Raw genomic sequence first — 22,570 nt, 5'->3', positions numbered from 1 at the left:
TCACAAACACATAATTCGGGCCAGTATTTAGATTTACCCCTGCTTTTGATATTTGTACGAACTACAAAGTTTTCTGTTTTAAGATTACTGATAAAATTTTGAAGTCAAATATCTTTAAGCTGAGAGAAGAGATGATAGAGAGACATTGGCAAGAGAAATCAAAGTAGGTGAACCGTGGCATTCAAGTAATGACAAACTGGTATTATTTCAGTCTATATTCAAAGATCTTCATGTTTCGTTTTAAAATCTTGGCAAGAGATTGGTATGCAAAACGAACAGAAAGCAGATCATGTAAAAGGAGAGGGATTGGATGATAGACATCATTTTTTGTGAGATACAAAGTGTTTTATGGCTCTGAAACCCGGAACATGAAAATGGAGTCTTATAACATGTGTACTTCTTACGGGTTTGTTGTACTTCTTTTTCTCTGTACTTTTAGGTTCTTCAGATTTTTTCTAAGTGCTCCATACATTTTAGTGTTTCACATTTTCTCTAAATATAAATTATTCGTTTTACTCTTTCTTCACTCTTTGCGCTCTCTTATGACCTGTTTTATTTCAAAATTACATAGTTTCAATGGTTTTAGGTGGAACATTAAGATGTCTAAAATTATAACCATATCAAATATCCATTCTTTCTCATGATGATCTTAGACATGTTTAGCCTTGGAATGTTTATCAGGACTAACATTTACAAAGTCGTACTAAGAACTGACCTTTACGTTAACTTATATTGTATTTATATAAAGGAGAGACATAGGGTAACGTGGCGTTCTCTAGAGGGTTATGCCTCCTACTTGAAACGTTTCATCCTCCTAATTTCCACTCCCTCCCCCTCTTCTTTCTCCCACAATCCTCGGTTATTGGAATCAACATACTGTATTAATATCGGATAGCGTTTAGACAACCAACAACGATAAAAGCTGCAGCATTAGAACGGGAAAATAAAGTGCCTACTCATTTACAAAAAGGTCAAATTTGTGATTCGTATACCTCTCTTCTGGCCATGTAACTTGTTCTTATAGTTTTACCCATGTGGCAAATCACGCGATTCATCCTTTTTGGAGTTCGTTGCTGTAGAAAGATTTCTTTTTTTGGTCTGGTGCTTTAGAAAGATGAAAATTTGTGACAATTTATTTTAAAGGAAGTTTCATAAGTGAAAGAAATCAACCTCTAAAATAATCTGATGGCAAAATCCTGAGGACAAGAAACAGAGATCTGTGAAGCAATGGTGTTTTTTCCGGTCGTCAACAATTTTTTTTTTTTTTTGGGTCTTCTTCTCCATATTTTTTGTGTTTTGCTTTATACCTTCCCTTTGGCCATCTTTGTGTTCTTTACATCTGATTTTTTCAAATTCAATTTAATTCCTATTTAGCTTTCGTTGTTCGATTGAAATTAGTTGATACATGTATAATAGTGTTTTGGAAGATTCAATCCTAATACTTTTGTATAATAGTGCATATATAGTTGATTTGTTTCCTAATTGGTTTCATCTGCAAGCATTTAATTCATACAGATGTTTGGAAATTGTATCGAGAAGATATTTCATTTGGGAGATTACTCTGTATTAGTAACAAATTGTGGGAGTTCAAATCGCAGTTCATGAACCTGCTAATTCTTATTTTCTTTTGACTATACAAAATTCATGGTATAATAGTATTATTATGTTTGTCCTACTCCGTTTTTATTTTTCCATTCTTCTCTTTTGTGTTCTGATTGAAGAGCGACTTATGCATTTAACTATGCTTTCTTTTAACAATCAAATGTGTTCCATGTCCTCTCTAAGGTCATTATAGACCATGCACATCAAATTTATCTTTCCTTTTTTTTTTTCCTTTTTCCTTCTCTCTTACTTATATCTTCATAATACAATTTTTCTATCATATATGATTTTGATAATGTATAAGAATATTATAGATCATGTACATCAAATTTGTTCGGATAATTATCAACGTAGATTGCATTATATTTTATTAATATCGTTTAAGTAGCAGGTCTTACAAGCTTGCCATGTTCCATAATTATTGCATTTTTAATCATTTCTCTAGGCCTTCTTCCTTTTTATTTGTTGTTCTCTTTAATTCGTTTGCCCTTTACATGGGGTGTAAGATAGTTCATTGTCATAGGTGTAGATGCTGTGATGATTCCTAAACCTTGCAGTACTTGTTCTTAACTAGTTCTTTTGCCAGATCCATATGGCAATATTATAAAGAAGCAGCAGAAACCTGAGCCTTTTGTGCAGATTCATCAAACAATAGTGAAGTGGTGGGAAAGTGCATGTCATGCTAAGTTGAAGATTATTATGCAAGCTATACCAGCTGTGGTGTGTTGGCAACTTTGGAAGAGGAGAAATGCCATAATGCATGGAGGAAGAATGAGCAGAACTATGGTGATCCATAGTATAAATCTGAATCTGCATAATCTCATCAAGTCTTTGTATCCTTGGCTGCAGCAGGTACCTTACTCATGGCCTCAAATGGTACAGCTCTTGGAAGGATATAGGGCAAAAATTCTTTGTAAGGAGTTCATGTGGATGCATAGAGATATGGGATGGTTCAAGTGCAACTGTTACGCCCCAAACCATGGCCTGGGCGAAACACGGCACTCGGTGCCTTACTGCATGTGACCGAGCGAACCACATGTCTTGCTGAATCATCATGAGGCATACATGAGCAGAATGTAACATAAAGCATGATGGGCTTAAGAAAACACATGAAGTCAGAAATATTTATAAAATACTTGTTTAAAACATGAATGCGGAAATACCATAAATCAAGCCAAAGATGGCTACTCAACTCTAAGAATCTGACATAACTGACTGCATAGTCTATGAAACCTCTGACATGAACATGAGTCTGCTAAACATACTTGCTGGGACAAGGGCCCCAGTATACTTTTAAATGCATAACTAATCTTGAAAGTAAATAACTGACTAAAACCCCGAAGAGAATGAGGCTCACCTAAAAAGGCGATACAAATCTTTGCGTCCTGCGAAGGGTGTGTCGTCCATAAACCGTACTGCATCGTGAAATGTAGGCCCTCGGGCAATAAAAGGGGACGTCAGCACATTAAACGTACTTATATGTAAAGCAACTGAATGAAACAACATGGGACATAGAAATAGCATAATAGAGACTGATCTGAAACATGATCATGAACATGAGTACATATGCGTATATAACATGTGTAAAATATCGTGAGTAGGGAGAGCAGTAAATATAACCGACGACATGGTCTGGTACTTCCGTCCTACCAGCAGAATACTCATAACTTGCTAGGGACATGAGATTTAATAATATTATGAAAGGATCCAGTCATTATGAGAGAGATCGTCCTAAGCATGGGTGGAGCGATCCTCGTCTACGGTGGCTACGTAGTTTCGGGTTGCTTGAAGCCTTTTCGGTAATTAATGCAACTCCCATGAACATGGAAAACAAGTGGCACTTCTTTGCCCATGGCTTTTCATGAAATCATAACTTGCATGTACATGAATATCATTCGTATTATTCTTGCATGAACTTAATAAACATATATAGCTTTTCTTGAACATATCATAATAGTTCATAAACTTGCATGTAAGAACCCATGAAATGTAAAGTATGAGTTTTCATGGATTACGGACAGATTCTCAATAATCATAATGATGTATCAAGAACACAATGAAGAATTTATAACAATTTAATACATAATAGAACATGGGGCATGGACCTAGGGTTATCATGAACATGGTTAAAAATCCTAGTTTTCGTAAAGCTTCATACTTTATGGAAGAAGAAGCGTGGGGAAGAACAATGATGTTCCCACTCGTAGATAGAAATCCTACATACCTGGTAATGCTCAAAACTCGAAGTAAAAATTTGAACTTTGCAGAAGAATCCCAAAGCTTTAGTCTTGAATCCTTTAAATGGGTTTTCTTGACAGCCCTAAGTTAAGAATGATGAATTCTTGTTTAGGAATCATAGATACATGTTAGAATTAACTTGGATGGTTTGGAATAACTTACCTTGGTGAATTTCAATGGATGGAGAAGAAGATTTCGTCCTAGGGCTGGTGGGATTGTAAAAAGCGAAAAATGGGACTGAACCCTCGTTTTTATAGTTTCTGGCCGACGCGGGGAGAGTACGGCCTAAATGTACGTCTCGTTCTTCAAAGTACGGCCCGTATATCGTGGCCATACATTGGGTCTAATTTCTAGTGATGATTTAATTTCGACGGGGGAAGTACGGGCTCAAGGTACATCCCGTACCTCAAAGTACGACCCGTACTTCTCTGCCTGTACTTAGGTTTTTCACTCTCGATGCTCTCTGCCAATTCCCCTCTAAGTACACCCACCAAAGTATGTCCCCTACATCAATGTACGACCCGTACTTTGGTCGTAAAACATACAATTGACGTTCTAGGGTCAAATTTCCCAATTCTAACATTTGTCTTGGTTTCTAAAGTCCCAAATCATGAACGTAAGCTTGTTAGGGTACGAGGTGTTACAACAACACTGATGGGGCCTCTAGGGGAAATCCAGGGATGAGTTCTGCTGCCTTTTGCATAAGAAATGATAGAGGAGATTTAATGTATGCTGCAGCTAGAACACTGAATGATACTACCAATATTTGTGCAGAGGCCATAGCAATAGGGGATGGTATTGAATATTGTGTGACACATCAGTTCTTGCCTGTGATTATGGAAACTGATTCCTTGGCTTTGCTAAACATCATAAGGCAGATATGGAGTATCCCTTGGAACATCAGAATGGAGATAAGGAGAATACAGTATTGGAGTAATAAGGGGCAAGTGCAGTTTGCTCATATCCTGAGGGAAGGCAATGCACTTGCAGACTGTTTAGCTAATTGTGTGCTCAAGTTTGCAGGTACTTTACCGGTCAATAACTTTCAGGAACTACCATTTCATGCCAAGAAAATCTTAAACACGGACAAGACTTTGTTTCCTAGTTTCAGATACAAAGTATACAAGTGCAGGGAACCAGATTGAAGTGCTTTCACAGTTTGCTCATCACTGCAGCAGTAGCAACATCAAGTAGCTGCATTCACAGTAGCAATACAATGAAGGTGCTGCAGTTCATCAAGGATACTAGTTAAATGCAGCAGAAACTCAGCAACATGGAGAAGGCAGTAATTTTTCAGATTGATTTCTTGATTTCCATAGCACCTGGTGAGAGCTTTGAGGTGGCTTATAATGGAAACATCATACAATAGGAAAATCTCAGTAACTCCAAGATGTTGAAGGAAAGAGGCAATCTATTACAATATGTTACTTAAGTTCATTTACAGGAATTTCCAGCTGAGGCAAAGGTTGTTGTTTTTGGCTGATAAAATGCAGTTACCAAGCCTTAGATTACATGGTATTTCAGCAGTCTCATGCCTGGAACTTAGCTACCAGGGAAGTTCTATCCAATGTGTGGTATCAACCTTTTGGTTCATTCTATTGGAAGAATCTCCTTAGTAGACTAGTTTCTTTGGTGAGACACAAATGAATATTCAACAAGCTTGATCATAGAGGAAGTTAGCAGCAAAAACAGAAGCAGGATGACAACTACAGCATAGCTTCAGCTTTCCAAGGTTGAAGCATAAGCAGCAGCATGTTTTCTTGATTTTGTTTTGTTTTGCTAGTCTTATTGTAGTCATTTTTGGCCAATTTTATTCTGTACAGACTATTTTGTTTTAATAAAAATCAATCAGCATCATGTTGATTGCTTTGAGGAAAAAAAAAATTCATCTCCCATTGTTAAAGGTAAGCCCTGCCCATTTCAGAAGTACTAGGTAGCAGCTACATGTTGCGAGGACAACTCTTCAAAGAGGGCACTTTTCTATTATTGTATGGACAAATTCTCCTATGAATTGAATGTGACTTGCATCAAATCTCACAAAATTCTCATGCTCCTTTCTCTAAGTCTGAACTCACTAGAATAGTCCATTGTTGTAAAAGAAACACAGACCGAGGAGGGGCTAATTATCTTCTCATGTTTACGAGTGCTTAATGACAATGACATCGATGAGCAAGGAAAACTTGCTAGTAGAAGCTTGAGAATGAGTATGCAGTCAAATTGAATATTTTACATTTTTCATGTACACACAAAAAAAAAAAAAGTGATGATAGATTATTTCATGAAAAATCATTCAATTGAGAAGCGAATTATATCCAAGGAACAAATGCTACGACCGGAAAATATGTAGAAGATACAATTGATCAAAGAGAAAGAGTTTTGCAATTATTTAGGTTCTTGATATATATGACAATGCCAAACTTCTGCTTTATTTTGAAAAATGTTCTAATTATCCTTAATTTTAACAAGAATCTACCTTTTTGTTATTCTTAATATTCCGATGTTAGAGAATGATGATTCATAAGCATAATGAGGTCATTCGTGACCGCGTGAAGCGTGGAAAAATTATCTAGTTTTAAATAAAATAAAATAGAAATAGAAACCATCCAGATGGATTTGACAAAACGTTAAACGGGTATCTCAATTGTCAACAAAATTTGTAAGTTGTCTGTCGACTTCCCAGAATTGGAGAAATCTAGACCATGGTGTAAAACATCAAATGGGAATTAGTTGAAGACCGTTGAATTGTTAATCTCAAACAAACTTATATACATGACTTTTGTGACTAATTCCTCTTCATCAAAAAGGAACTTAATTGGATCTAAAAGAGGGATGACGAATTAAAGTCCATTTCTGCACATGAATCTTTTTAACACTAATCAATTTAAGACGTGATTAATGGCAGATATTTTGCTTCGACCAAGTTAGACGTAACCCGACCACATGTATGTTCCTTCGAATAAGAATTTTAATAGTCTAATTCCCTACTTGTTTGGATTATGATTACTCAAAATTAAGCCGCATAACGTGCTTTCATTTTTCTAATAATTAAGTACTCCTATGGTTATCAACGGATTGGGCTCCCCTCCGGTGGAGAATCCCTCCAGTTGCTCAAGTGCAGCCTTGTATAGCTTACACGTGTCCCATGAATTATTCAATGGACCAGATTCAATTTATTAACCTAACAATATTAATTATGGTTACTAGCATTCTCTCTCCTCTCCCCTCTTTGGTTTTCGATTTTCGGCTTTTGAAAGTACTATACCATTATCATACCCAATTAATTCGGTATGGTTCGGTATTTTTAAGTTCGATATCGATATTTTACGATACGGTAAAATCGGTACCATAGTTTGTTCGACTTCGACTTACATATCATCGTATAATAGAGAATTACGATCCAGCTATTCAAGAAACGTCTCAATTATATCGTACTAACACCTTATACATGTAAATATATTGGATGGAGCTCCTCTCCATTTCTACTATCTCCATTTTCCCCAAGTTCCTATTTGGATGAAAAACACATGTCATAGTTAATAATTAATGATTGAGATATAATTTCCCAAATCAAGGTCCTAACCATAGTTAGAATAACAAATATTTTCTTTATTTACTCTAAAAAGATTTGACAATCTCAAAATTCTAGCTAAAACATATAAATTAATCCTATTTTTTTTCTTGAATTAAAATTAAAGCACGAAGTATACAAAAAAAAAAGAAGGGGAACATATCCAGATGGACGTGGTGGGGGGGGGGGGGGATGGGAGGGGATTAAGAACAACAGTACAAAAAAAAATTGTTCAAAAGAAGCCAAAAAAAAAAAAAAAAAAAAACGAAGAGCACGTAATAAATAGGAAAAGAAAAAAAATTTAGGATTAATTTATAGGTGAGATGATGTTTTAGTTAGAATTTTGGGATTGTCAAATTTTTTTAGAGTAAATAAAGAAAATATTTGTTATTCTAACTATGATTAGGACCTTGATTTGAGCAATTAGATCGCAATAATTAATTATTAATTATGGCATGTGACTTTCATCCAAACAGGAACTTGGGGAAAAAGGAGAGAGTGGAAATAGATAGGAGCCCAATCCAAATATATTCAAAAGAAAGCACAATAAATCTTTTTCGTAAATTAATTACACAAAAAGAACATTTCAATTAAAGATAAATTAGTCAAAATTCTAGTGGGAGTCAAGGACGGCTCTTTTGCTAGCACCCAAAGGAAAGAGGAAGAGAGAGGAGAGAGAATGTTGGTAACAATAGTTAATATTGTTAGGTTAATAAATTGAATCTGATCCATTGGGTAATTCATGAAACACGTGTAAGCTATACAAGGCTGCACTTGAGCAACTGGAGGGATTCTCCACTGGAGGGGAGCCAACCACTAGTTGAACTACTTCTTTTCTGTAAAATTTGTTTAAATACTAATCTTTATGCGATTTACCCTTTACTATAGTTTATACTCGACTCTATCCCCTGCACATATATTCCTTTACAAGCTTACAAAGAGTCCCCACCACCCCCCGGCCCTGCCTCCCCGCTTTGCAGGCTGTCTACATTAATTATTGTAATGGGAGGCTTCAATTGAGTGGAATAAAGCTAGTGAATAGTTCGACGAACAATTTAATTCTTACCTACATCAAGAGAGTAAGAGCCCGTTTGGATTGGCTTATAAGTTCTTTAAAACAAATTTTCAATTTTTTTTTAAAGATTTACTTAACAAACCTTAAAATCATTTATGCTTAAAATAAGCCTAAAAAATTAATTAAGCCCGTTTGACTTAGCTTATCTAAAACAGCTTATAAGCCAAAAAAACAAGTTGGGATACTCCAATTTATTTATTTTTGGCTTATAAGCTGTTTTCAGCTTATAAACTGTGATAGATAATGTAAATAGGTAGTAAAAGAATATTTGGTAAATCTTCTAATTTAGGTTAGTATATTTTGTATCCTAATAGGACATTGTAACCATGGTATATTTACCAATTCAATCAATGAGAATAATCTCTTTCATGGTATCAGATACTAGGGTTTCTTTTCCTCCTCTTCCGCTGCCCTAATTTTCTGTCGTCCTTCTTTTCCGTCCACCGTCTTGCTTTCCATCAATGGCAGACACCAAGTTCCATCCTGCTATGGCTGTCTCCAACATCAAGAATCACATTCCTATCGTTCTTGAGATGGAAACGGACCATTATTCGGCTTGGGCCGAATTATTCAAGCTTCATGCCGGCCTCACCGTGTCCTTTCCCACATTCTCCCGACCGGAAAGGAGAGGGCTCCTTCCACCGACGAAGAAAAGGAGTTGTGGTCCACCTTGGATGCCACAGTTCTTCAATGGGTGTATGCAACCATCTCCACTGACTTGTTGCATACGATCATCGAAGAAGATCTGTCGGCGAAGCGAGGCCGGGATCGCCTCCGTAACTTTTTTTCAAGACAACAAAAACTCCCGTGCAGTTGCATTGGAACATGATTTCTCTCATGTCAAGTTGCGGGATTTTCCGAACGCTTCGGCGTATTGTCAACGACTCAAGACCTTGGCCGATCAACTCAAGAGCGTGGGGGCTCCGGTGACCGACAACCGCCTCGTTCTTCAACCGGCGGCCGGTCTCGCACGAGGCGTACAAGAATGTGGGCACCTACGTCCCAAGAGAGTAAGCCTCTTCCATCATTTTCTGAAGCTCGGTCAAGTCTGTGTCTTGAGGAAAAAGCGTTGGCTGAAATGCATGATGACTCGCCCACGGCTATGGTGGCTAATTCCCAACGTGAGTTTGATGACTCCACTCCTTTGGACAGTTCAGGTCGTGCTCACCATCATCGGGGCAAAAATAACCACAAAAATCGTGGCTCTCGCGGCGGGAAAATTAACGGCGGTGGCCGTGCTTCTGGCGGCGGCAGTGCCAACCGTCGCCATGCTGGTCGTCGGTCGCGTCGGCGACCGGCGACTCAGCGTGCAGGCGGTGGCGCCGTCCCCTTCACCGTGGCCGTGGGGGTGGATGCCGCAACGGGCTCCCCTGCCCGTATCCCACGACAGCCGGGCTCCGCCTACGAGCCAGCGGTCCCGCAGCCACCTTCCTTGCGGTGGGTGTCGATGGCCCAACCCGGGATCTTGGGCTCGCGACCACAAAGAAATGCGATGCAGCGAGCCCAACGACGCAGTGGACTCCGACTGATATTGAATCGGCCATGCACACGATGACGTTGAGCCAACCCGATCCTAATTGGTATATGGATACCGGCGCCACATCCCATATGACATCCACAAAAGGTACTCTCTCGTCTTATTTTAATTTGAGCGATCATAATACTGGCATTGTTGTTGGTGATGGTAAGTCAATTCCAATTCGAGGTTGTGGTCGTGCTAAATTGCCTCCCCGAACCCCTCCGTTATTATTAGATAATGTCCTTCTTGATCCAAAACTCATAAAGAATTTAATATCGGTTCGTAAATTTACTACTGATAACTCTGTAAGTGTTGAATTTGATCCTTATGGGTTTTCTGTGAAGGATTTCCGGACGGGGATGGCTCTCATGAGATGTAATAGTAGGGGTGCTCTTTATCCATTGTCCACCTTCAAACACCCCATCCATTCACCTTCAACTTTTGCTGCCTTGTCTTCTACTCGTTGGCATGATCGTTTGGGCCACCCGGGAGCTTCTATTTTGGATTTTCTTCGGCACAATAAACGCATTGAATGTAATAGTTCTAGTTCATCTAGTATTTGTCATTCTTGCGTTCTTGGTAAACATGTTAAGTTGCCTTTTGCTAATTCTATTTCCGAGACTTTATTTCCGTTTGACATTATTCATAGTGATTTGTGGACTTCTCCCATTTTGAGTTCTATGGGGCATCGTTATTATGTTTTGTTCTTGGATGATTTTACTAATTTTTTGTGGACTTTCCCTTTGGCTAGAAAATCTGATGTTTACTCAAAATTCATAGATTTTAAATCCCATATCCTTACTCAATTTGAACGTCCTATCAAGAATGTCCAATGCGATAATGGGAAGGAATATGATAATGGTCAGTTCGGACAATTTTGTGCGTCCAATGGGATGTCTTTTCGTCTCTCGTGTCCTCATACATCCTCTCAAAATGGGAAGGCCGAAAGAAAAATTCGTTCAATAAATAATGCATCCGAACTCTTCTTGCTCATGCCTCCATTCCTCCATCTTTTTGGCATCATGCATTGCAAATGGCAACTTATCTCCTTAATATTTTACCAAGCAAATTGTTGGGTCACAAATCCCCGTTAGAAGTCCTTTATCAACGGAAACCATCATATTCTCATCTCCGGGTCTTTGGGTGTTTATGTTATCCCCTTTTTCCGTCTACTACTATTCACAAGTTGCGACCTCGGTCAACTCCATGTGTCTTTTTGGGATATCCACCAAACCATCGGGGCTACAAATGTTTTGATTTATCCTCCAATAAAATCATTATTTGTCGTCACGTGTTATTTGATGAGACTCAATTTCCGTTGTCTAAAATCCACACTCCCACTCCCACCACGTATGACTTCCTTGATGATGGTTTTTCCCCTTACTTGATCCGTCACTTCGCCACCAGCTCCTCTCCACCGCCGCCGTGTCCCCCTCCCCCGCCGCCGTGTCCCCCTCCCCCGCCGCCGTGTCCCCTCCCCCGCCGGTGGTTTTCGCTCGTGTCCGGCCCGCCCACGCCACCTTTGGCTGGGCAGCGGCGTCTGCCTTCCTCTACGCTAGACCAGCCCGCACCTATGCCCAGCCAGCTTGCCACCAGCCCACAAAACTCCACCACTCATCCTCCTGTCCAGCCGCCCCCTACCCAAACGCGCATGGTCACTCGTATTCAGCACGGGATTTTTAAGCCCAAGCACCCACTTAATCTACATGCGGCTGTTACCAGGTCCCCCATACCTCGTAATCCGTTGGTTGCGCTACGTGACCCGAATTGGAAATTGGCCATGGATGATGAATATGATGCTCTTATTAAAAATAAGACGTGGGAGTTGGTACCCCGTCCACCTAATGTGAATGTTATTCGGTCTATGTGGATTTTTACTCATAAAGAAAAGTCTAATGGTGATTTTGAGAGGCATAAAGCCCGTCTTGTAGGTGATGGCAAAACGTAGCAGGTTGGCATTGATTATGGTGAGACCTTCAGTCCGGTCGTAAAGCCAGCTACGATTCGCACTGTCTTAAGTCTAGCTCTCTCTAAGCATTGGCCCATTCATCAGTTGGATGTCAAAAATGCATTTCTCCATGGCGAGCTCAGGGAGACAGTATATATGCATCAGCCAATGGGTTTTCGTGACCCATGTCATCCCGATTATGTGTACTTGTTGCGCAAGTCCTTATATGGGCTTAAACAAGCACCGAGAGCTTGGTATAAAAGATTTGCTGACTTTGTTTATTCAATTGGTTTTGCTAATAGCAGGTCCGACAACTCATTGTTCATCTACGCCAAAGGGCACGACTTGGCCTACATTTTACTATATGTGGATGATATTATTCTGACTGCTTCTTCAGATGCTCTCCGCTGTTCAATTATGGCCCATCTTGGCTCCGAATTTGCAATGAAGGACCTAGGTCCTTTGAATTATTTTCTTGGCATTGCGGTGACCCGTCACAAGGGTGGTATGTTTCTTTCGCAACGAAGTTATGCTACGGAGATTATTGACCGTGCAGGCATGTCCTCGTGTAAGCCTTCTTCCACTCCGGTTGACACTAAGCCGAAGGTCAGTGCCGCTTCTGGCGATCTTTGTGAAGATCCCACTCTTTTTCGGAGTCTTGCAGGTGCTCTTCAGTATCTAACCTTCACCAGACCAGATATTTCTTATGCCGTGCAGCAGATTTGTCTTCATATGCATGCTCCACGGGATACGCATCTGCTTGCTCTTAAACGGATTATTCGGTATATTCAGGGTACTCTTGATTATGGTTTGCATCTCTATCCATCTTCCGTTACTGATTTGGTTTCGTATACTGATGCTGATTGGGGGGGATGTCCCGACACACGACGTTCAACGTCGGGTTATTGCGTGTTTTTGGGAGACAATTTGATATCTTGGTCATCGAAACGCCAACCTACTCTTTCCCGCTCAAGTGCGGAAGCAGAATATAGGGGGGTTGCTAATGTTGTCTCTGAATCTTCTTTGGATACGTAACCTACTCTTGGAGTTACATTGTCCGGTCCCTAAGGCTACCTTGGTTTATTGTGATAATGTCAGTGCCATTTACCTGTCAGGGAATCCAGTCCAACATCAGCGTACCAAGCACATTGAGATGGATATCCATTTTGTTCGTGAGAAGGTGGCGCGCGGTCACGTGCGTGTCCTTCATGTTCCGTCCCGATATCAGCTCGCCGATATTTTCACTAAAGGACTGCCGCAGGTCTTATTTGAGGATTTTCGAGACAGTCTCAGCGTTCGTACACCTCCCGTTTCGACTGCGGGGGTGTGATAGATAATGTAAATAGGTAGTAAAAGAATATTTGGTAAATCTTCTAATTTAGGTTAGTATATTTTGTATCCTAATAGGACATTGTAACCATGGTATATTTACCAATTCAATCAATGAGAATAATCACGGAATTAATCTCTTTCAAACTGCTTTTTTTAAGCCCATCCAAACAGGCTCTAACTATCTCAAATTATTTATTGTGTTTTTTAAAAATAGGTGTCTTAAATTATTTGTAATTTTAGAAGTTCAACACAAAATTCGTTGTTCTATTTTTAATTCATTCTTAATTGTAGTTGTTCTTGAAGACTTAACATCTCAATTATAGAAAGATGACACATAAATAAAGTAAATTTTTTATCTTAAAATATAAATAAGAGTAAAATAGTTAAAATTTCTTCTAATTAATATCTTTTTTACGGAACGTGTAAGGAAAAAAAACACGACAAGATAATTTGAGATGGATGTAGTACTCCTATAAGTACCAAAATATAGTGGCATACTGATGGTATTGATTGCTCTTTCTCTAGCCAACTTTAAATTTCTCACATTTTCTGCTCATAGAACCACTCCATTAGATAAAACATAGATATAGGGAATATTCATCATATGAGGAGCCAACATTGAAACCCCCATGTTTCCTCCATAAATTCACTCCTTCACCGCCAATACCAACCACAAACTAAAAGAGCACACACAAAAAACCCACACCATTTCTATATAAAAAAATTGGTGTAACTCACACCATCAAACTACATTTAAATTGGTCAGCTGAGGAGAGGTTTGCGATCCGTGACGGCTACCTGTTCGTGTAATCAGCTATGGAGGCTAGTATTCCTATTTCCTCACCTCTTTCAGCTTCTTTATCTAACCTCCATTTCTTTATCATGTGCTTTAAACGTTTCCTCTTTAGTGCTCTTTTGTTCTCGATTGATTTAGTTTTGAGTTAGCTAGCTTAATGGATATTGAAATATGTTTTTGTTCTCTGTTTCATCCATGAAACGTGTTTGATTTCATGAGTCTATTTGTTCTGAGATAAGGGCAAGGGTAAAGTTCTGTAAAGTGTACGATAATATGAACTGGGGTTTTGGTTTGATTCATCAAGAAACCAAAGAGTAAATTGGACCGGAGATGATGGGAAACCAAAAAGGAAAAGGATTGTTTGGTCAATGACGAAACAATAATGGCAGTCCATTTTTGTTTCCATTCGACCTAGCCTCAATTTTTCTTCTAATCTCTTCTTTACACTATTTGACAAACTAGCTCATCAAATGTCATTATTTTATTTGGTAGGCGACCATGTATTTCAAATATTTTTCAGTTTATTTAAAATTTATAAAGTTAGGAGTTGAAGATAGGGACCGTGTTTGGTTATACTTTTTGCCAAAAAGAGAAGATAGCACTTTATTTGAAATTTTGAAGATGGAGTTGAAAAATAAATTTGAAGCACTTTTTCAAATTTAGAATTCAACTTCAAATTGGATTTAAATTTTTATCACCAGACACTTATTTTCAATTAAAGTGAATAATTATTCCTGAAAAGATGAATGATTCTCGTGACCAAATAAGTCCTTAATAATTCTACTTCAAAGCACACAAGTGCTGAAATTCAATTGATCAAAAGGGGAAAGGTGACTAATATTTTCTATTATTTAAATTGGTTCTGCAACTACTTTTCATTTAAAAATGAATAGGTTTTGACTCCATCATAAATAACTTTACTTAAGTACAATAATTATTTTTTCCGTCCCAATTTATACGAGGGTTAACATATTTGAGGAAGTTAAACTGCTTTTTCTTTGACTAACATTTCAAACATAGATTCTTTGAGTATTTTATAATAAAATTTACATATTTGTAAGCTACATAAAAAGTATTATAAGTCTGCATAATTAATGTATATAAAAAGAGTTGGAGAAAATTATAGTTAAAAAAAAAGTTATTTGACTCCCCAATGGGTTAACCCTCATAAAAATGAGTTAATTCCCTAGATGATGACTCAAATTTGGGGAATTGCTTCTAAACATGACTTTTGCTTCTTTTAGGACAATAAAGTACTCAACTATCACTATTTTCCTCAAAGGGAGAATAGCACTTTTTAGTCCCTATGTTAATGTTATATTATGATTTTGGTCCTTGTGTTATCTAACTTACCACCATTGACCTTCAATTATATTATGTAAGTGATTTTAATTCTTCAACTAACAGACCCCAAAATATTTAACAGGAAGTTAACTTCATCAAGGGCAATTCTGATATCAAATTTCTGGTTTGTTTGTAACGAACAACCTGCACCATTTGTTTAATTTGCTTCTTATGGATGATTTTTTTTTCCAATTTGAATCCTCCAATCTTGGATCAATGTTTTATATATCTCTGCGAACTTTTAATCCTCGTGTGCATCATTATTCGCAAATGCAAAGTTTCGGGAGAAATGATTTTTTGACCCTTTACAATTTTTTTTAGTTTTATGATCTTTTTGTAATAGATCTTCATTTTTACATATAAGAAATCTGAAAAAAAATACATAAGAGATCTGAAAAGACCATTTTCTTCTATTCGAATTGTAAGAGGCTAATATATCTTATTTCCCCCAAAATTTCTACTTATCTTGCTGTTTGCGCAGATCGAAACAACACCCCCCCACCACCTCCCCCCGTCCCTCCCCAAAACCCCCCACACAACATAAGCTTTTCTTGGAGCCTGAGAAATGAGAATGCTGCTTAAACCAACCCTCTTTGATATCTCCTTCACCTCCAAATTTAGTGGATTTCAAAGTGCCTTCAACTGCATTGGATTGCTATTAGAAAATACATTTGTTGAGCATGTTTCATTGGTTGATTAGAATTAGAGTTATATGAAAAAGATGCAGGAAAACTTTTCCTAAGGCTCTACTGACAACAACGATGATTAAATCTTGTTATGTGGCTCTTTTTTTCCCTTTGTGGAAGTATCCCGTGGAACCAGAAATTGTTGGCAGTGGTATAACAACCTTGCAAAAGCTATTCTTGGTTTTGCCATATCGAGCTTTTCTTCGCCTGGATCATGGATGAACCTCGGAATGCGTAGGGTCGCTAGTTCTTCATCAAGTAAAGTTAATACCAGAACTGTCCCTCAGTGGAATTAACTTTCTGTTTAGAATTTCTAGGATATGTTAGTTGAAGGAGTAAAATCACTCACATAATATAATTGAAGGTCAAAGTTGATAAGTTAGATAACACAAGGACTAAAATCATAATATACCATTAACATAGGGACTAAAAGTGCTATTCTCCCTTTCCTCAAAATATACTAAACACCTCAAAAGCCTCTATCTCTCTTAGTTGGCATGCCATGTTATCAAAGCCAATTTTTTTAATAATATACCTATTTAACTCATCAAACTCATTTAACCAAATCCATATTTTATACTCAATCAACTATGAGCCGGTTACAAAGCGGCAAAGCAATTAAACCATACTTTCTATTATGCACTTTTTCAAATCTATGATTCTTTTATACCAATTCAAATATATTATCTTTCAATAGAAATTAAATTTTTTAAGTAGTTTTGTCGTTCTATTCAAATTCAAATATTTTTAAATATCATATTTTTTCCACATCAAACAACATATTCTTTCCACATTAAAATGGAATTACATAGATAATAAAAAGATTACTTTCGTATAAGTTTAACTTTTAAAAATCTAATTGAATCGTATATTTTAAGAAATAAAGTTAGTGTAAAAATTTTCCTTTGTATTTTGAGTTATTTATCCTTAATTACGTAGTTAATTCCCAATAGGAAATTAGAGAATTTTACCTTTTATCCTAGCATTTTTGTCAATTTTTATAGCTAGATGATGAAATTTTGTGGACAAGCGGATCTAATTTACAACCGGAACAATAACAATGAAAATGGCCCCCTCTTTAGTGAGATTATGTGAGCAAAGGCCTGAACCAAAATATGTTATTGCTATGGGAGCCTGTACAATTACAGGTGGGATGTTCAGTACCGATTCTTATAGTATTGTTCGAGGAGTCGATAAGCTAATTCCTGCAGATGTACATCTGCTAAGCTTTTCATAATGGGTTAAAAATATTAAGACCAACTGCTTTAAAGATCAGTTATGAACTTATCCCACTTGAGGGGTTAAATTGGACTGGTTTAATAAAGGGTAGATTAATTAACCCGTCCAAACTTAAGCAAATTGGACGAATTATGTTTTCATGAGTTAATTTTGTCACCCTTACATTTATACCTAAAGGATCCGAATCATGAAGTAGATTTTAGAAAATCTTTTCCTATAATAAATGCAATGCTGAGAAGTGGACAGAGGCCCTCCTCCAAACCAAAAAAGTACACAAAAAAAAAAAAAAAAAAAAAAAAAGAGAGAGAAAACGGAAAAGGAACGACCTTTGCTCACTATTATGCACTCGTTTAGAATGGTGAGCTCATTGTCTTATACGAATTGTTAATTTTCATATTCTTAAGTTTTTGAATTTAGTGCATATGCTCTAATTAAGACTCTTCTTGATTTAATTATTTATTTTGGGTTGGATTTTTTTTTGTTGTTGTTGTTGTTATGTTAGACTTGTTTCATCAACGCTATAGTTATTACGACTTTTATCGGTAATCATGATTATTTATTTTTTTGTTTCTTGCGCCTAAAATTTTGCAGCATCGAGCTCTCATCTTTATGATTTGTATTACTCCACTTCTTCTGGAAAGAAGTCTTGCTGTTAGTTTTGATGTAACGAGTTATGGCGCTGCTGGAGATGGAGTGCACGATGACACTCAAGTAACACAAATAACTTCAATTGCTAATTTGTTTTAAAAAATACTGCTAAGTGTGACTGTGTGAATAAGCGTAAATGAAATGAGTTTATCTTATACATTCTAATAGTCTAAAGATTTTTTGCACAATCAGTTTATCTTTAAGATATCTGCAAATAACCTTCCATTAAAGTTGAGATATGTAATCTTGAAAATTAGCCCTTTCTTTATAGCCAAGAATCAAGGTGACCTGATATATATTGTAAATGTTTTTAAATTGTCGGCGTATATAAGTTAAACTTTTTAAATAATGTGTATCATCTGGTTTAAATACATATACGGTATACACACACACACACATAGGCATTGCAGAAGATCTTTTTTAGTAATTATCGAGAATGAAATGATCTTTTACTTTGATTGAGGGCCTCCTTTTTTCCAGGAAAGGAGAATAAAATCGACATAGAAAGGAAAAGAAAATGTTCTTTTCCAGTAATTTACACCTTATGATTCCATGATTATAGGCATTCAAACAAGCTTGGAGAGCTGTGTGTAGTGATGAAAATAAAAATCCATCAATACTTGTACCAAGTGGAAGGTCATTTCTAATACGGCCCATTACATTCGAAGGGCCTTGCAAGTCCACCAATATTCAGATACAAGTAAGTATAAGATGCTTCGATTTCTGTTCAAGCCCATCAATATTCATCTGAAAAATGATATATTACAAGTTGGAGAATGCTTGCAGACTGCATATAACCCGCCCATTTGATGCCCCTACTTGCAGTTATCAGGATCCATTGAAGCGCCGGAGGATCCAGAGGCGTGGACAGGTTGTGAAAATGTTAGTTGGATTTATTTTACAGGAGTTTTTGGTCTCTTCATCAATGGTTCTGGTACTATCAATGGCCATGGCCAGCGCTGGTGGAACACTCCTAGCGGTACCAGGGTGCGTCTCTCCTCTAAATCTAGCTAAAACAATTTAGAAACTTCCACTAAGTTAAGGACTTCACATGTATACATAAAAATTTGTTTTTACTTACCTTATCTCCACGGTATAATTTTCTGACAAATTGATGTGATTCAATTGAACTCTGTTCAAACCATGTAGTTCTGTACTGTACACTGCAATTAATTTGATATTGCACTAACCACAATGCAAATAGTTGCAACAAACGACATTCACAGTTCGAAGAGAACAAACTTGCTACTTTAATGTATACTCTACTAACATTTTAGAAGCAAATTCTTAACAGTACATTGCTTGCATAAATATTAACAAGTGATATTATTTGTTTCAGGTGAACGGGACTTGCACTAAGCCAACGGTATGGCGTACATATATAATGTAGTCACTTTCTGTTAAATTAACTAAAATGATTTTCAAATACAAGGGTGCGTCTAACACGAATCACTAGTTGAACTTCCTCTTTTTTTTTTTTTTTTTTTTCCTTTTTTTTCCTGTAAAATATGTTTAAATCAATCTACTCCTTGTGCTATATCCTTTAGTATAGTTTATTAGTTGAGTCTATTCATTTTTGCCTATGTATTCCTTACAAGATTACAAAGAGTCTTTTCCCCCCCTCTTTTTGTAGGCTGTCCATTTTAATTATTGTAATGGGCTTCGATTGAGTGGAATACGGCTAGTGAATAGTTCGAGAAACCATATAATCGTTACTTACAGCAAGGGAGTAACCTTCTCAAATATTCATATAAGTGCACCAAACTATAGTCGCAATACCGATGGTATCGATATCTTTTTCTCTAGCCAGCTTCAAATTCAAGACTCCATTATTCAAACAGGTACTTAATTCTCATTTTCTTCCTACTGCCTAAAATGTTCAGCCTGTTTATAGAGTAGAAAAAGTGATTTGTTAAAATTTTACAAAAAAGGATTAATGCAAATAACCACATTTATTAAAAGAGCGTTTTTGTTTTTTTGAAATCAAACTAGTACGTTTTTTGAAAAAAAAAAAAAAAAAGCAATCCAAAGGTATAACTGCTAATTACATATAACTGTTCTCCTAAGATATTATCTCGAAAAGTAATCGAAATGCATAACTTGGGGTTTAATTATGTGAATAATGATTGTATAATATAACCAAAATGTTACCAGAGCATCTTGTTGAGACCGGATAAACATAATTTCACATTATCCTTCTTTCAAACTGTTTTCTTAAGTATATCCGTTCTCGAATTTACCTACAAAACCAATAATAGAGGTTCACAGTATTTTTATTCTGGAGTTTCAAGTTGATTGATGATGTATTAACTACTAAGGATATTGATGTTGGGACTCTTTTGTATTAACTGCATATAATGTTTAATTTTTTACGCTAAAGCTAATTAAATCACAAAAACAAATGAACAACAAGCAGGTGATGACTGCATTGCCGTCAATACCGGGTGCTCTGATATCAATATTACTGGTATTTCATGTGGACCAGGCCATGGTATAAGGTATCTTACATTTTTTCGTTACGATAAATGGGAAATTCAGTTTATTATTATGCGGATAATAACTAATATTTTGTATGTAGTATCGGAAGTTTAGGTCCAAATAACACATTTGCTAATGTGGAAAACGTCTATGTAACGCATTGTTACCTAGAGGGAACCCAAAACGGTGTTAGAATTAAGTCATGGCAGGTAACAAAAAAGTCTCACCTTTCATATATCTTATAGAGTATAGATTAATGGGACAAAATAATTTTGAATAATTATATGCATATACTATTTTTCCTAAAATATCTCTTTCATGCGTTCATAGGGTGGTTCTGGATATGCTAGGTCTATACATTTTGAGAATATTAACCTCAAAAATGTAGGAAACCCAATCATTATTGATCAGAATTATTGCAATGGTGGTCAGTCATGTCAACCTCAGGTAAAAAAAAAAAAAATATATATATATATATATATATATATATATAACATTTTTTATTTTATAAAGAAGACTTAGAAATTTGAAGTTATCTTTTGTTTGAAAAAATGTTGAACAGGTAAGTGCAGTCAAAGTGAGTAATGTAACATACAAGAAAATACATGGAACTACAAGCAGCAAGGTAGCAATAAATTTGAATTGTAGCAGTACCGCAGCTTGCACCAACATTGAGATGGAGAATCTCAACATAACTCCAGTTGTGCCTGGAGAAAAGATTTTTGCTACTTGTAATAATGCCCAAGGAAAAGCCTCTTCAAGCTCAGCTCCTGTATCTTGCTTGTCACAAGGATAATTATATAGAGGATATATTACTTTTATCTACTACCATAGCCGTTTGAATAATGTTAATTGGATTTGACAAAAAACTAGCGATTGGTTGGTCACAAAGCTACTATAAGGGTACTATTACAACAACGACATACCCAATATAATCCCGTAATGTGGGGTCTGAAAAGGGTAGAGTGTACGTACACGTTACCCTACTTGAGAGGTAGAGAGGTTGTTTCTGATAGACCCTCAGCTCAAGAGAAGCAATTCAAAGCAATCTAGAAAAAGAAATAACGAAAAATGAAGAGGCCATTCATACTATATAAAGCATGACAAGCAGGCTGAAAAAGGAACAATAACTACCAAAAGTAATACGACAATCGAAGTACAAGAAACAACAGATAATAACAAAAATCGAAGGACAAGGAACTACAAGGATAATACTACGACTATAAGTAGGACAGTGCTCAACTACCTACTAATATTCTACTCTAATCTGTGACCTCCATAACCTCCTATCTAAGGTCATGCCCTCAGTAAGTTGAAACTGCATCATGTCCTGTCTAATCACCCCTCCCCAATACTTCTTCGGCCTACCTCTACTTCTTCTTAAACCGTCCATAGCCAACCTCTCACACCTCCGTACCAGAGCATCCGTGCATTTCCTCATCACATGACCAAACCATCTAAACATCACTTCCCTTATCTTGTCGTCCACCGAGGACACGCCGACCTTATCCCGAATATTTTCATTTATAATGCTATCTCTCCTAGTATACCCACAACCATTGCAACATCCTCATTTCCTCAACCTTCATCTTCTGCACGTGAGATTTCTTGACTAGTCAACACTCCACCCCATACATTATAGTCGGTCTAACCACCACTCTGTAGACTATAAGGATACTATTAGATGCATTAATTAAGTAAAACACTGAGTTTATATGGTTTACAATTATAATTAGAATTATTGTATCAATCTGATCCCGTTTGAATATTTGTGTTTCAAATGATGTTTTGAGTAGAGTTAATTCTCTGAAAGGCCACCCATGTTTTGATAATTGTCTACTAATATCATTTTTGTTTATTTAAGGACTAGAATATCACTAAACTATCACTATTTTCCTAAAAACATGCTAAACACCACAAACCCTCCTTCTCTCCTAGTTGGCATGTCATGTCATATTAAAGTCCTATTTTTTTAAATAATAAATTTATTTAACTCATCAAACTCATTTATCCCAATCCAACCCAACCCAAATTCATTTACCTAACCCCAGTACCCAACCCACGTACCATTTATACACGGCTACGCTAATGGCCTCA

The 22,570-nt window shown here is 36.8% G+C and overlaps 2 protein-coding genes across 2 annotated transcripts; both read left to right on the top strand.

Moving 5' to 3' along the window:
• Window positions 1–4,520: 4,520 nt before the first annotated feature.
• Window positions 4,521–5,034, top strand: LOC132031531 (uncharacterized). The gene is made up of 2 exons (XM_059421527.1): window positions 4,521–4,863; window positions 4,973–5,034. Exons 1-2 carry the CDS (start codon window positions 4,521–4,523, stop codon window positions 5,032–5,034), a joined length of 405 nt encoding a protein of 134 aa, XP_059277510.1.
• Window positions 5,035–17,912: 12,878 nt separating this feature from the next.
• Window positions 17,913–21,368, top strand: LOC132029525 (probable polygalacturonase At3g15720). The gene is made up of 9 exons (XM_059418778.1): window positions 17,913–18,058; window positions 18,558–18,695; window positions 18,821–18,982; window positions 19,335–19,361; window positions 19,629–19,836; window positions 20,412–20,493; window positions 20,574–20,682; window positions 20,804–20,920; window positions 21,036–21,368. Exons 1-9 carry the CDS (start codon window positions 17,957–17,959, stop codon window positions 21,267–21,269), a joined length of 1,179 nt encoding a protein of 392 aa, XP_059274761.1. The 5' UTR covers window positions 17,913–17,956; the 3' UTR covers window positions 21,270–21,368.
• Window positions 21,369–22,570: the final 1,202 nt, after the last annotated feature.

Source organism: Lycium ferocissimum, chromosome 9 (genome assembly GCF_029784015.1).
Source record: "Lycium ferocissimum isolate CSIRO_LF1 chromosome 9, AGI_CSIRO_Lferr_CH_V1, whole genome shotgun sequence".
Classification (NCBI taxonomy): Eukaryota; Viridiplantae; Streptophyta; class Magnoliopsida; order Solanales; family Solanaceae; genus Lycium; species Lycium ferocissimum.
The sequence above is the reverse complement of the archived record's forward strand: the minus strand, read 5'-3'. Positions and strand labels throughout refer to the sequence as shown.